Below are 17,510 nucleotides of genomic sequence, written 5' to 3' on the forward strand. Positions count from 1 at the left end.
CATGTGTTGTTTATAATATTTTGATTGTGGAAAATTTGTATTCAAAGAGATCCTCTAAAAGTTTTTTTTATTTAATATCTTGTGTCATATTTGATCTCACGAAAAATAGATAAATAAAGGAAAAATTAAAAACTCGTGTCATATTTAGATCCTCCATAGCCAACTATGACTTAAAAATATTTAGGTGGTCCTAGCCACTATGACTAAATGAAATTTTGTGGCTTCTAAAGATATTAAATGATTTAAATATCCTTGGAATAACTCCTTTTGAATTGCATTGTGAAAAGATTTCCATAGTGTGTTTAAAATTGTTGAGTTGGAGACATATTTTGTAAAGTCTTTATCCTTTGGGCTGCAACAATCTTTATGCTTAAAACTAAATTTAATCGATGTCTTCCAGGCCAAAATTGAAGGGATGTTGAAAAGAATAATTGTTTGCTTTTTATTTCCTTTTTAGGCTTGGCTGATAAAGACCGGGGGAGAATACGGTGTGGTTATTAGCCAAAACTTCATCACTAACCACAAATACGGTTAATCTATTTTAAAAACCGTTTGGTGCAACTATTTTTACAGTGCGGTTACACGGTTATATTTGCGGTGCAGTTTTTTTTTTTTTTTCTGTTATTAACTGCATGGATTTTGTGCGGTTATTTTGTGTGGTTTTTAACCATAGTTTAAAATTCAAATAGTTTTAAAAGTTCAAACATGTTACTTGTAATAATTAAAAAAAGAATAAGATATAAGACAATTAACTTAAATCATAAACAATTATATCTTAAAAACATGAAATCACTAATAATTAACAATAAATATTTTAAAATTATGAAATTTCACCATTTTCAAAGTTAAATATAACAAAAAACCAACACTTTTGTCTTCTAAAATTTTATTTTTCTTTCATCCATTACTTGACTTATTTTTAATATTTAATATATTAATAATTAATTAAAAAATTATATATAATGTATGTGGTACGGTGCGGTTTTTGAAAACTAATAACCGCATTGCACCGCAAATTTGCGGCTTTTGAAAAACAAAAAACATCACCATCGTTTTTTTATTGCGGTTGTCATTTATTGATTGCAATTTATGCAGTTTTTACGATAAATTTTAATTGCGGTGTGGTTTTTACTCACCCTAATAAAAACACCATGTAACATCTAGATACCATGGAATGCTAACTCGGCCCACAATGCTCCTAACAAATTCATGCATAAGCCCAAGTTTGCTTTTATATTCCATATTCGGTATCTAACCTAATAAATGAAAATCAATTTTATCAAATGTCATGTTCTCATTGAATTTGACACATGTTAGAATTTTTGAATTATTTCTTTTCCACTTGTCATTTTTTTAAATTTAAAATCCACATTTTAATGAGATTTATATATGTAAGTAGATTGTTATATTAAATTTCATAATAAATGCTCTACAACCTTTATTACTTACTTAATTTATTATATTCTTTGTATTTATATAAAATTATTACTTTAAAAAATATGTAATGCATATAATTTTATACTAAACTTTTTTTATAAACCCGTGTAATATACGGGTCTCACATCTAGTACAGTAATAATTAGACATAACGCTTGAAGTTTTGAAAAATGTAAAATACATAAAAACTAAATGTTTAAATTCTTGAAAAACTATAAGTGCATAAAAATTATTTGAAATAACTTTTGTATATATCAAGAATTTTTTATTTAAAATAAAAACTAAAAACTTAGACTATTGTAGGAAACTTTTTCTTTATTTCGATTTTTTTTAAAAAAAAAAGCTCTCATAAACTCAATGCCAACACACCAATAATAAAAACAGCTCTTTAATTCGACTATTTAGCACATAATTACAGTATCTACTTTAGCTCGGGCCCAAGACCGAATAGGAATGAAATCAGATGGACAATACGTAGGGTTGATTGCAGGTAAATATAGTAAGAATACAGAATGCTCAAATTCATCGTAAGTAAATATAAGGAGTATAATCAATTTAATTAATTGTTCTCTTAATATTGCAAACACGAAATGCAACTACAAACTCAGGGATGATCGTTCATCTACCTCTTCCTATGATCGGCCACATAAGTCCTCAAGGAAGGTGATTGAGTGAGACCATACGGGGCCACTGTTGTATTGATCTGGCCTCCATTCTTTTGCTTCATCCTTTTCCTTGCCAAGTAGCCTCTAACCCAAGGCGTCAAATCTTCATTGATCTTTATCATGAAGAAAAAAATAATGCGGTAGACAATAATCATACTAAAAATAACCCCAAGGTCAATCCATTTTGATCTGGACACTGTGATTTGGAAAACATATTCCAAAATATATTCCCCTGGAATCTTTGGTAGGTCGGGTGTTTGGTTGTCAAACATCAACCCAACAAGATCGTTCTGGTATTGCCCCTGAAAAATAATAAGATTAAGATTATATTTATTTATAAATGATCAATCTGAGGCAGCTGGGTATATACGGTATTTCACAACACAACATGGCTTGAAAGAGTACTCATATATACACGTACCTGAAGAGCCCAGAAGTGGAAACTGATGTACGACATAGGGTAACGCCAGACAGGTTTAGGGATGTCATTAGGGAGTCGAAAGTAACCGGATACCAACATGAATATACCCTGCATGCATTCATCGATGGTGTTTTAATATATATGAGTACGTTAAGACTAAAATTAATTATATGTTGAGAGTTGAGAAATTAATTAACCTGAATTCCGGCCCCAATGATGATGCCCATGAGGAAGTTGGGAACGACGCTAGCGATGGCCATCATGAGGCTTTCAACAACGGTCACACTTGAATACAGACACAATACAAAGAAGAGATAGTGCACAAATCCAGGGTGAAGACGAACCATGTAATAGCATATTGTTCCAGAGATAAACGTGATTAGTATCAAAAACGGCATCGCAGATATCGTGTTGCTGATCACAAACGCAGTCACACCATAATGACCGTTCAGTCGTTCTCTTTGAAAAACCTGCAATAATAATTAATCAATTAATATTGTATGAATTCATCCATGGTTAATTTATGCATATATGCGTATATATGTTAATTAATAATTTTGATTTTTTAACATATATTCATTATCGAATTGACCTTCATATCTTCGACAAAGGAAGGAAAGCCTCCGATTGACATGAATGTGACAAAACCAAAGACAAAGGAGGCACATGCTCCTCTTGCTAGAATTGAATTGTAGCCTGTTCCAACGTTGAAATAGATGGTTCCGATGCAGACAGTGACCAAAACGTATATCACCAGCCTCAACCAGTAGTAACCAAAGTCCCTTGACATGTTAACAAATGAACGTTTCGTCAACATAAACGACTGCATCAAGAAACTAGCCTGACTGCCTCCCGAATCCAAAACCGTTCCTTTCTGCATCCATCAGTAAATTAAATTAATTAAAAGCTACACATATTTCTTTTCATAATTACAAACTAGTACTTACGACTTTTGACATGTTCTCTACTTTCTCATTTGCTGAGTAACAATACTGAGAAGTACGATAGTAGTCGGTAAGCGCTCGAATAGCTTCGGCTGTTGTTACTTTCTCCAAAGGGTCATCGCTCGCTTCAAACTGATCCATATCATTCAAAATCAAATTCTTATCAACAAGCTTCAATAATACTAGCTAGTAGTAAGAAAAAAAAAAAAAACCATACCCTTAGTTTCATGGACCCTTTCAGGGTGGCCTTCACTTTGTCGAAATCGGAATTGATGCACCTAAGAAAATGATCTGAAGGGTTTCGAAGAGCCGGACATGGAAAACCAGCTTGCGAGAAAAACTGCAAATTAATTAATGATATAATTAATCCTCTACTCTGTATATGATACTCTATATCTTTTTCCTTTAGAAAAAAAAAACAAAAGGTCAAGTCTTGCCTCGTAAGCTTCGGAAGCAAGACCGAAGTAAACGGTTTTTCCTCCGGATAGCAGGTACAAACGGTCAAACAGCTCGAAAACTTCACTGCTTGGTTGATGAATCGAAGCTATTACTGTCCTGCCATCTCTAGACAGGCCTCTTAACGTCTGAGTAACAAAGAACGCCGAAGCACTGCGGAAAAGAAATCACGCGTGAAATTAAGCAAATTGCTTCTTTAAGTAGTCAGCTAATTAATACGTTACCTATCAAGCCCACTGGTTGGTTCGTCGAGGAAAAGCAATCTTGGCCTCATCAAGATTTCGAGGGCAATGCTAACTCGGCGTTTTTCACCGCCGCTGATACCACGCAAGTGCCAGTTCCCGATTACTGTATCCGCGCAGTCTTGGAGCCCCATTTCTACGATGGTGCTCTCCACCAATGCCCGTTTCTCCGACCACGGCATCTTATCCGGGAGCCGTAATCTTGCCGAGTATGAGATTGTTTCACGAACCGTAAGTGTTCCGATTAGGTTGTCGTCTTGTGTTACATACGCCTATATATAATTATATATGTATGTAAATCAATCAATCAATCGATAGCTAATAACAAATACTAACTACAAAAACACACACACACACACACTTTGAAAACAAGTTAATTTATCGTCATTAATTAGAAAAAGTAATTAGCTGGTGAGAGATTTAATACTAATAGACTTACAGCAGTGCCAAATGAGAGCTTGGTTTTACGGCCATTAAGGAACACATTCCCTGAAAGGAAAGCATTGGTTGCAAGTCGACTGGAAAGAGCATCAAGCAGCGTCGACTTGCCGGAACCAGAAGGACCCATAAGCGCAGTAAACGTTCCCGGCTCCGCATATCCCGTCAGTCCTTCCAACACATTCTGAGTCTCTCCGTTGCTCAGCGTCACCATCACAGTCAGATCCTTCCACGCCAGCCTTGCCGACACATCTCCCACCATCTCTACGCTCGTTTTCTCTTTCCAAATCGTCTCGCTTAACGGACTCAGCCCTCCAACCACCATCCCGTTCCCCGTCGGTTTGTTCGCTTCTATCTCCATCATCACTACTTCACTATTCGAAGATCCTTTGTTTGTCATCTTAATTCGTCTTTATAAATTTAATAACAGCTCAACTCAACACAACAGATCGACCGATCGATGATTGTTATAATATTTCAATGGGTTTTCATGTTGCAGGATATATATATGATTCAACAAAGATGCCCATTCGTTATGGGCGGAAGAGAAACAGGGGAGGATCTTGTGAGGAACTGAAAGCGGAAGAAATGTGTTGTGTGTGAAGGTGAGAAGGTGAAGGAAGAATTGTTGTGAATATGGTTTTGTTTGACTGGTTGAGCAAAAGCATGCTTTGAAACAAGAGGGGACATATCAATATTATCACTACAACAAATTCCAAAATTCATAAATACTTTTAGATGATATATAACAACATAATTTGTCTTTATACATATTTGTCCTAACAGAAAAAGATATTAAATTTTACAAATTAGATCTTATATATACATTATTTTTTATACTAAGAACACTATATAATTTACCTGTCAATGTAAGCATTTAACTTAATTAAACCCATCAACATATGTAATTTATGGACGTGTTTGGCAAAAGTAGCTGTTAGCTGGAAGCGGGTAGCGGTTAGCTGGTAGCATGTAGCTGGTAACTGGTAGCGGGAAGCTGTAGCTTTTACTTGTTATATGAATGTTTGGCAAAAGTAGGTAGAAGCTTTTGAAATATGTAAAATTACATAAAAGGACAATTGATTAAAAATAAAAAATATATATAAATATATTTTTAAGGGTAATTATGGAAATTGATTTCAAAAGCTCCGAAACGTTTTGTTAAAAGCTACATGAAGTAGCTTTTAGAATCGGAGCGTTTTGTTAAAACTAAAAGCTAAACGCTCGTACTGCCAAACGAAGCTTTTTGTTTAAACTAGAGCATTTTGTCAAAAGCTAAAAGCTAGAAGCTCTCAAACGCTTCCAAAAGCTCCGTGTTAAACACGCCCTATACCTTCAAAAGTTATCAAAATTAAGTTATTCTAACACTAACAAAAATGAAATATATCATTATATATGGTAAAATTAGTTGACTCCTTCCTAAATAATCATAGAAGGCTTTTGTTGACTTATCGAGTATTTTCTATCATCTTTAATAAATGAATGTTTTTTTTTACTATTTTTCACTCTTATTCAATTTGTCAGATATCATTTTGTGGTTATTTTGAATTAATTTTTTTTTTCCAAATGTCATTTTATGATTTTTTTTTCTATTTTATTAAATTTCATATAATATTTTAAATGTAGTAATAAATTGATTTAATTTCACTAATAAACTTACCTTTTATTTCAAAATTTCCAAAGTTAAAACTCGTTAGTTTATTTTCTTTATTTAAATTATTTGTTTAAATTTAAAATATAAAAAAACATTTTCATTAAAATAAATCATTATTTTTCTAATTTTCTTCTAAATTCAAAGTTCTTAATTATTTTGATATTTATATTTAACTTTGTTTTAAAAAAAATTAACCCATTCAAAAATGGGTCTCACAACTAGTATTTATATATATTGAGATTATTTTGTTATCATATTTATTTTAAACATTCTAACTTTTTTCTTTTTCAATTTACTAAATATAAAATTTTATTTTATTTAAGGGTTTGATTTTTTGAATTATTAATATAATATATTCAATTTGTAATTCAAATTTGGTATTAAATACAAAACATAAATCAAGATATCAAATAAACTAAAAAATATTTAAGGATTATTTTTCAAAATAATTGAAAAGATTTAAATATATTAAATGTAAAATTTAAATCGAAATGACAAATTTATAATAATTATAAATTTTTCAAAATGGGTTACAAATCAATTATGAATAACAAATAAAACTAACATAAAATTATAAATTATATTATGCTATGTTACAAAGAAATCGAGTGTAAAGACAATTGATCAATTATAAATTATAGTATGTTATGTTACAATCAAATTGAGTGTAAAGACCATTGATTGACATGATTCCAATAAATCTCTTTTAAAAAACTTGGCTTTGCACTTAGTGGAGATGGTTAATTTAAATTGTATTTAACTTTTTTTAATTTACCTATTATAACTCAATATCTTTTTTTATATGATGTTATTTTTATGGTAATATAGTTTTGTCTCATGTAACTCGTAAAAATATAAAATATATTAGACCACTCACTTAGTTGATACTTATATATAATATAAGATTGATGGCATTTAATTAGTTAACTCAAATATGATGTTGAATTTAGTAGTGATCAGTTTGGTTCATAAATGTTTCAATACATTTTAGCTAAGTATATATGTAGTTTCAATGTGTTTTCAGTAAATAAATAAAATATCATATATAATATATAAACTTGTGTTCTCATAATGATCTTGGTTAATATATTTATATCATAAGAATTTTTTTATTGCAAGTATATTAGGCGTCTAATAGTTTAGGATAGTGTTTGGAAATATCAAAACATATCAGGAAACAATGACTTAAGTTAGTCAATTGTTTGCTTAAGCATAAAAACTAATATTTTATAATTAATAATGACTTACTTAAGTATAAAAACATACATACATCAATAATTTATATTATTTTTAATTTATATCTGTCGATTGTGAAACCAATAAATTCGGACGTCTAGGTGTCGCGTAAGACCATTTTATTTATACTATTTAAGTAAATTTGGCTTATGAAGACTGAAGGGCATAGATGAGATGGGGCCCATTTAATCCCTTTGGAACAGCTACCAATGAAATTCTTGGGATAATTTTGTAAAAATCACTCTTGTTCTTTGTTCTTTTTTTAATTCTTCTCATAAAAGCAACACCTAACATTTTCATTAATTTTTTTTTAATATTTATCTGTAGCATCAGTAGGTTATAATTCTTTATAATTTAGACGGATAACTAAAGCAATAACTTTGGGGTACGACTTTTTTTAGAAGGCATATTATTGTCCATTTAGCCTTGTATATATAATTAAGTTTTAGACTAAGATGTTGTAACATACAATGTTGAATATTTTTAGAAAAAAAATAATAAGTCGTTTAGAAAGCCCAAAATAACATTGAATATGCGTGCACTGCTCCTGGATATGGATAGGCATATTCATAGCATGCTTTAATTCAACTTTCCAAACCAACTGGATTTCAGCCATTGTTAATTTGCTGTTCAATGTATTTTGGCCCCGTCAACCTTTCCTTCCGCCAATCAAGTTTGGTCACCATAAACATCATCACAACTCATTTTCATATTATAACCAACTCCCAAATAAATAAGGGGATGTAAGCATGATGGAAATACAAACACAAAACAAACCCTGGACCTCAAAATATCATCATTTTACAAACTCAGTCATTACAGTATATGACATTTCTAACAATACTAATTTATATTTTCACAATTTTAGTACTTAATAAAAAAAATTAGAAAGAGAGTTGATATCCATGCTTGAGTCATAGGTTCAACCTTGTCATCGCTCTATCCATATATATACATACTCATCATTACTCATATATGTTTCATCATGACTCATATATGTTTCACACGTCAATTCGATAAAAATCTTGTCTTCAATATATCATGTATATATTTATCACAATTAATTAGATCTTTGTCATTATAAACATACACACGTATATAACCCTAATTACCAATCTTTACTATTGTAATCTTCTAGTTGATCTTTTATATTTTGGTAAACTGTCAATATATATATATATATATATATATATATATATATATATATATATATATATATATATATATATATATATATATATATATATATATATATATATATATACTAATTATTGAGAAAAATTAAACAAATATAAATATAAATGATATCAATAACACAGATACGTAATTAACAAATATTTGGATAGTATGAAAAAGTCGAAATATAATACTACTAAACTAGTGTTAATTGTCATTTACTGAAGCGTCTAATTGTCAAAGTGAAACTTTTTATAGGTCTTTAATTGAGGAAACTCATTAATACTCACCCATCAACACCACCACTATTACCACCACCACCACCGTCTACCTCTTCAATTGCAGCTTGGTTTTTTGGTAGGGGCATTTATGAGGGACAGGTAGATGTTGGTGGGTTGCATTTATTTCAATAATATCTCAAATCCAATTCAACTTCACATGCTCCATTCCCTTATCAAATCAGAGTTTTCAGCTTCCATATTTCTTATGGATTTTCATTTAAAAACTTTTAAATACCTTTTTTATGTTATAATAAAATTAATATGTTAAATTTGAATATAAAAATTATATTAAAATAAACCGACTTGGATGCTTCTCTTAATACATTTTAGACAGGATCGTCTCAAAATTTGGATAGGGACGACCGTATATGATCCATTTTTATAGGCCCAAAATTTTAAGAAATTATATATATAGTTAGGTTCAAATGTTTTCACTATGTATTGTGTGTATGTATGATTGATTATGGACCAATCATTTTAGTTATTTTAAGAAAATAATTAATGCATATTAAATGCTGAAGATGTAATTAATATCCGTTATATCTTCAACATGAAATATGCATTAATTACTTTCTTAAAATAACTAAAATGATTGGTCCATAATCAATCATACATGCACACAAAAGATAGTGAAAACAAAATAACCTAACTATATATATATATATATATATATATATATATATATATATATATATATATATATATATATATATATATATGTTTGCACAAAAAAACTGGTTCAAGATCCGAACCGGTCACTGAACCAGTCCACTGTGAACCAAACCGATTCAAGAACCAAACCGCCGGTTTGCACCCATTCGAGATTTTAGACATTGAAACTGATTTAGAACCGGTTTAATAACTGTGAACCGGTAGTCAAACCAATAAAACCAGTTTAGAACCGGTGTAACCGGTTTAGATAGGTTCGAGTTTTTCTATAACGGAACCGGTTTAAGGTTGAACCAGTTTTACTATTTACGAATCACAACCGAACTGATTTTCTGAACTGGTTCGGTTTGAAAAAAAACGGTGTATATATATATATATATATATATATATATATATATATATATATATATATATATATATATATATATATATATATATATATATAATCAAATATGTAATAAACTAATAGTAGTAAATTTTTTCAATTAATAGGTTATTACAAAAAACAATTGATGAAATTTATATATTTTGAAGGGCCTTTTTTTTCTTCTTGTTCCGAGACCAAAATATATTTGAAACGAAGTTGATTTTTTAAAACTTTTTTACCTTTATAATTGTAGTAATTTTTATGGCGTTGTTCCTAGCTTTATATATGGAATCTTTCAAAATATTAAAATAAATACCTTTTTTTTACATATATGTTTTAGCAAATTTTCTAAATGGAATCTTTTAAAATGTAAAATGCTCCCTAATAAATGAAAATAATACATTAATTTATTTCTAAAAATAAATAACATTTTAACTAAAATACTTCATTATTATTACTTAACCAACTAAGAATTTAATAGAATATTAAAGGCAAAGTAACCACAAAACTATTATTTTATTGTATAAAGTTAGTGATAATTAATACTTATCTAATTTGTATGTTTTTTGTCTGTAAAAAATAATTTAAGAATGGAGGAGGTAATAAATAATTTAAGAATGGAGGGGGTAATATTTAATATGTTTTTTTTTTAATTTAAATTTTAAATTTTAAATAAATTTTTGTTGAAACCTTTATAATTAATTTTATTATTTTATCCAACCCGTATAACATATAAATAGGTAAATATAAACTAAATTAATTAACTAGTATTTTTACGAAACATGATAAGTTGAAACAATATTCAAATATAGATAACGGATTCAAGGACTTCAATTTAATGGTCGTAAAATTGGATACTCCGAATCCTCCTTAATAAATGAAAATAATTTTGCCACATGTCACTCTCTCATTAACTTGGACACATGTCATTTTTTGGTATTTTTGATTAAATGTTTTTTCCATTTGTCATTTTCTTATTTTGTTTTTATTTTTTCTTAATTAACACATCATATTTACACTTCAATTAATGATTACCTTAATTGAAAATAATCAATAAATTACAATATTAATACTCATATAGTATTTAATATGTTTCCTTTTAAATTGAAATTTTAAATTTTAAATTTTAAATTTTAAATTTCAAATTTAAATAAAATTTTGTTTAAACTTTTATATTTAATTTTTGGTTTATCAAACCCGTATAACATACGGGTCTCACACCTAGTATCCAATAAAACCAAAAGTATATATAAACTACGCTTTCTTGCGTCGTCAAATATACCGTCTGTTTCACAAATAATGTCAACAAGAATATATATATATATATATATATATATATATATATATATATATATAGTTCCTATATATATATATATATATATATATATATATATATATATATATATATATATAGGAAATAGTTCAAATAAAAAAAGTAAATGGTGTGAGAACGTAAAAACACTTTTTTATGTTATTATTCTGCAATGAATTTTGTATCGACAACTTTATGTCACTATTCAACAAAAAATAAATGAATAGTCAAAGGTTAAAATTAAAATTAGAATATACTACAAAAATAAACATACATAAGTTTATAATAAAATAATAATATTGTAATGAATATATGACTAATCGAAACTTAATATTTATATTAGAATTACTTCAACAATACACATATACAAAATTCATTACAGAATAATAACATAATCATAGTATTTTTACGTTTTCATAATATTTACTGTTTTTATTTGAACATTATATATATATATATATATATATATATATATATATATATATATATATATATATATATATATATATATATATATCAAAGAGTTATATGGGAAATGAATGATTAGGGTAACACATATTTGAACCAATGAAAACATGACAACACATCACTTCCACAATAACTTCCACAATACATTACTTATGAAGAAAGAAATGGACACGTGTCATTTGATTATTGGTTCCGGTAGATGTTGCCCTAGTTATTTGTTTTCCATAGAACTCATTCCTATATATATATATATATATATATATATATATATATATATATATATATATATATATATATATTGAGAACGTGAGAACATTTATAGACTAATCATTTTATGAGGGCAAAAACAGAATTTTACCATCTAATTAAATTATGATTTCCTAAATTTTAGGCTGTGTTTGGCGCGCCACAGCTAGCTGATAAGCTAGCATATTTTTCGAGCTTTTTTATATTGTCGTATTTGGTAAGCCAAAAAGTAGCTTATAAGCTAGCTTTTTGAAAAGCTATTTACACTAGCTTTTAGGAGTTTTTTTAAAAATTTCCAAATACACCCCTTATATATTTATAGGAACACATACTCTTACATGTCCTTTTATATAATTTTATATATTTTAGCTAGCTTTTCAGCTACTTTTACAAAACGTCATTTTTTATCAATTAACTTTTCAGCTAGTACGTCAAACATAGCCTTAGCGATTATGATGACAATTACCAAAAATATCTCATTTTTTAGATTCTACTCTTTTAATGAACCAATAATTAATAAAATCATGATTTAATGTCTATATAAGAAAACTTTTTTTCTTTAGTTCATTTTTCATTTTTATGTTTCACTTTTAGCCATCAAATATCAAGAGGATGAATAATTTATCGGTTTACCTTATTTATTTTTTTAAACAAATATCTTCATAAAAAATGATTTATACATTTCATTTTAAAATGAATAAAATTGTAAATTATAAATAAATTGACTCAGTTGTATTTATGAATACACTTGTAAAATCATAAATAAATAAAACTTGAAAAAAAAAGATTATAAAATCAACTAAAATGGTACTAATATATAAATAAATAAAACACATTTATATTCATATAAGAATATAATTATAATAATAAATGAATAAGTTACAATATATATATTTTTGACACAGACACTAGTAATATAATTACAATCATAAATGAATAAAACAGATTTGCGCTCCTTCCGAAAAAGATATTGGTGTCGGTGTTTCATTTGGTAAATCTCCCACCTCCAACTATATGCATGTTTATACATTGTATCTGCTAAAATGTTAAAGAAACAATTATGTATAATTATATAGTCATTCACACATAAATACACTGATATTCACGAATGAATACACTGCTATTCATAAATAAATACAAAATAAAAATAGTGTAAAAAATATCATTTCTTCATAAAATGAATATCCCTAATCATAAATAAATACACTTAGTGATCACACATGAATACCATGTTATTCATAAATAAATACAGTCATTCAAACATAAATTCACACATAAATATATTGATATTCACAAATGAATATAAGAAAATAGTTGTTGCCGTTTCGTTTCAGCCCTCAATTCATCTCTTTTCTCATTCCTTTTTGTCAAGTATTACCACACCGAAAGTACCCTTTTAATGCTTAATTTACTTATGAAATCAAAACTACAAAAAATTACCTTTCTAGTCATCGTTAATTGTTGAATTTCGAGTAAATCAAGACCCAAGAAACCTCCATTGAACCCACTTTTTGCTGTTGAAATTGATAAACTGATTTCTACACCTTTTTTCCCTTTCTCCCTGCCAAGAATAACCACCAGGATGGGGTTGTGTTTCTAGTGAAATCAAAAGAGGCAGCAACCCCTTGGCTTTTTCCCCTAACCTGCATTGTTGTGGTTGTTTGCCTTGCTCCTCTCGGACCAGCCTCGTGGAGTATTCATTGATGATTAACTACAAATGAGACATATGACAACGTATTCATATAAGATTACAACTGAATATTTATGGATAGATTCACATAGCCTGCACAAATAGATTCCATGTATAGATTCGAACATTATATAGCATTATAAGGCTCAAATCAAGATAAGAGGTGTAACATCCCAATTTTCAAGGCCAAAAATTTCATTTTTAAATAAGTTATTACATAAAACCATCAGTGTAAAAACATTCATAATAATATCTCGTGTCAAATCAAAGTGTCGGTAATCAAAACATATTATCATAAAACCATATCAGAGCATAATCCCCAAGGATCTCATGTGCGGAAAACATAGTGTGATGCGCTGCGATCAAGCCGGCTCCTTTCCTTTGAAAACGAAGTACCTGAAACCAAAACTGAAAACCGTAAGCACAAAGCTTAGTGAGTTCCCCCATCATACCACATGCCATACGATCATATAACATACATATACTATCAGGCATATCTGGGTGCCTGACCTACCCCGTCGGTCCTCTTGACCGGATACTGCCTAGCATATCCGGGTGCTAGCCTCCCCTTCGGTCCTCTCGACCGGATACTACCTAGCATATCTGGGTGCTAGCCTCCCCTTCGGTATCTTTCAACCGGTAACCGGGGACTATTTCACCCCTAACACTACCACATAAAAGCATAGCATAAACATATAAGTCATATACTGCCTAGCATATCTGAGTGCTGGCCTACCCCTTTGGTCATCTCGACCGGTAAGTGGGGACTATTTCACCCCCTACTACTACCACATAATATCATATCACATATATCATAATCTGTCTAGCATAGTTGGGTACTAATCTACCAATTTGGCCCTATCGACCGGTAACCGGGGACTATTTCACGCCCCTACTACCACTATCACATAACATCATATCATGCTAGCACATAAACATAACATGTAGTAGCAAACATAGACAATTATCACAAAGACAATCATCTAACAACAACTCCTACTAGTGGGCCGGCATTGTGGCCGTAGACCCACCGCTACTGGAAGGTAACTCATCTCACACTGCTGAAGTCCCGTAGACACAATCCCAACCTGCTGAAGTCCCGCAGACTCAACCCCAGCTGCTGGCTGATAGATTCCCGAACTGTCAACACCAAAATAACACCCACTTAATAATTGGGTCCCACTACATAACCATAAGTACATTCTTTGGGTAATTACTACATTGCCCCTAGCTTAGCTTATTCAAGCCCAAGGCCCAATCCATAGACCCAAAGTCAATTAGGAATCAAAGCCCAACACATGGCCTAATTTTTCAAATTGGGCCTAGGCCTATACATGGTCTCATTCTAAGGCCCAACATCATATAATCATTAAGGCCCAACTATGGCCCATCTATGGCCTAATTTTCCAAATTGGGCCCAATCCCCTTACATGGGCCTTACCCTAGGCCCATTAAATTATTCTAGTCTAATTGCTTGACTTTGGATGGCCCATTAATAACCCGATCATCAAGGTCCAATAAAGAGGCCCAATAATAAACCCAAATAAGATTAGGGTTTCATATAAAATGACAATTAGGGTTAGGTTTCCTACTTAACCCATTATGGACTTAATCTTCTAAGGACTTAATCAATTAAGTCTAATATCGCTTAGATTAATCTTTGCCAATGATTATTATTTAATACTCCAAGTTATTAATAAGTCCCGTGTGTCTCGATTAATTCCCCAAAATTAGGGTTTTGATGGCATTAGGGTTTTCCAATGGCCCACAAGTGGGTATCAATAAGTCCAAGCCCATAAATCCAATACTAGGGTTTTCTAAACCCTAATTAGGGTTTCCAACCCATCTTAGCCCAATAGGCCCAATAGTTAAGTCCTTGGATCCATTACAGTCCATTAAGCCTTATTGGGCCCATTAGGGTTTTAGTCCCTTGACCAAACATCCCCAAACTAGCAATCCCAACACAACTAAGCACACCGCCACCCGACACGGCGGCCGGTGGCGGCAGTAGGCAGCAGCCACCACCCTAAGGTGGTGGTTTTCAATTTCCTTTCATTATTACATTTTGCAATACACTTTACAATGCTTAAAACTCAAATAAAAACGCACACACCGACTAAACACACACATCCACAGCGGTGCATGGTGGCAGCCACCACCTTGTGGTGGTGGTGGTGAGTTTTTCATAAATTCCTGATTACATAACACACACACACACACCTAATTTCATGGTAACACGCACATACAGCCACCCGAGGTGGCCGGCGGTGACAAATGTCGGCAGCAGAATGATTTCACGTCGGCAGCCACCCACACTCGCAACCTATTACTCAGAAAATGATTCCAACACCCACCTGTGGTGGGTGACAACGGTGATAGAGAAATAGCCGGCAGCAGTGGCGCTTGGATCGGCGTCAACGACAACAGGAGCGGAAACGACATCGTGAATGGCGGCGACAGCAGTGGCGGTCTTCGCGTTTGGCAGCAGCTCTCCTCCGTGGCAAAACAGGAACGTAGCTGGTGGCGGAGAGGAAATGATGAAAATAGCAGCAGCTAACCACGATGGTCGATGCACTGATTCACGATGGCAGCTTCGGTGGTGCAAGGTGGCGACAGCCGGTGGCCAACGACCTCAACGGCGGGGTGGCAGCTTCGTCATCTACCCCCGACCTCCCTATCGGACGCGACTCCCACACGAGACTCGCTGTCGGCTGAGGAATCCGACAGTGGTGAAGGCGTCTCGGTTGCGATGTGGCGGATGGTGTTGAACTCGACTAAGCAGCGGCGGCGGCGACAGACTAGAGAGGCTGTGGTTGGCGGCTGGTGATTGAAGATGGAGTAGGTGGCGGCGGGATATCATGGCTCTAAGGTTAGGGTTACGGGAGTGTTTTATACCCAGCTCCAACCAAACTCACTTCCATAGTGGCAACTATGGCCCCTCCTTCCTGAATAATTTCGAAATAGCTCCCTTAATTAACCATTACACCCCTGCTCCAATAATTCCTTTCATTATAAGTCCAACAGATACCATCCAACCCCTCATTTACAAATTGTTCTCAATTAAAGTCCATATATTACCCTTTTGACCCCGTCCTTCAACTCTCTTTATGAATTGAGTCTGAAATTTACCATTTAACCCTCTAAACTTTCAATTATTTATTTTAGGGTTACTATTCGTTCAAAAATTTATTTATTTATTTAACTAATAAATAAACGGGTGTTACAAAAGGTGGATTTCAAACAACATTTGCTAGGAAAAAAAACATAATGTTACCTGATTCAAAGTACGTCCTCGCTACCCTGCTACTCCGGAGTGGAGGATCGAAGTCTGGTAGTGTACCGCTGCTTGCTAACGCCGATGAGTAGCGGTCGAGTTCACCAGATTGCCGACAATGTTAAGAAAAAGAGTCACTGGCTATAAGTCTCACTCTGTATGCAACGATGACGATGAAGAATGAAAGTCATCGCTGGGGTCTACCACTGTTCACTGCCTTGCGCTGGTGAGTAGATGTTGCCGTCCACCGGTGATTAGAAGTCGTCAAGTCGATGGGATCTTCGGCGATGGAAGCGACGATGCGTATAAATGGGAAATGGGGAGTGAATGTCGATTGTTTATTTGATGCATCTATGAAACCCTAGAGAGAGATATAGAGAGGATATAGATACGAGAATTAGAAAGGTAAGAGGTAACAGGGTGAGAAATTATAGGAAATAGGTAAAGTTGCAATTCCTATAATACCCATCTGACCATTTAAAAGTTACACTTAAATGCCAGTACTTTTAGAGTTTTTCATAAATCACCCGTTTT

General features: G+C 31.8%; 1 protein-coding gene across 1 annotated transcript; it reads right to left on the reverse strand.

Moving 5' to 3' along the window:
- Positions 1–1,901: 1,901 nt before the first annotated feature.
- LOC111920939 (ABC transporter G family member 11) lies at positions 1,902–5,318 on the reverse strand. Its single transcript, XM_023916503.3, has 9 exons — positions 4,605–5,318; positions 4,148–4,437; positions 3,905–4,076; positions 3,685–3,807; positions 3,471–3,599; positions 3,116–3,397; positions 2,721–2,993; positions 2,524–2,631; positions 1,902–2,404 (listed from the first exon to the last, which is right to left on the reverse strand). The coding sequence occupies exons 1-9, from the start codon at positions 5,001–5,003 to the stop codon at positions 2,060–2,062; spliced, it is 2,121 nt and encodes a 706-aa protein (XP_023772271.1). The 5' UTR covers positions 5,004–5,318; the 3' UTR covers positions 1,902–2,059.
- Between the last annotated feature and the right edge of the window lie 12,192 nt (positions 5,319–17,510).

The sequence above is a fragment of the Lactuca sativa genome, chromosome 8 (genome assembly GCF_002870075.4).
Source record: "Lactuca sativa cultivar Salinas chromosome 8, Lsat_Salinas_v11, whole genome shotgun sequence".
Taxonomy (NCBI): domain Eukaryota; kingdom Viridiplantae; phylum Streptophyta; class Magnoliopsida; order Asterales; family Asteraceae; genus Lactuca; species Lactuca sativa.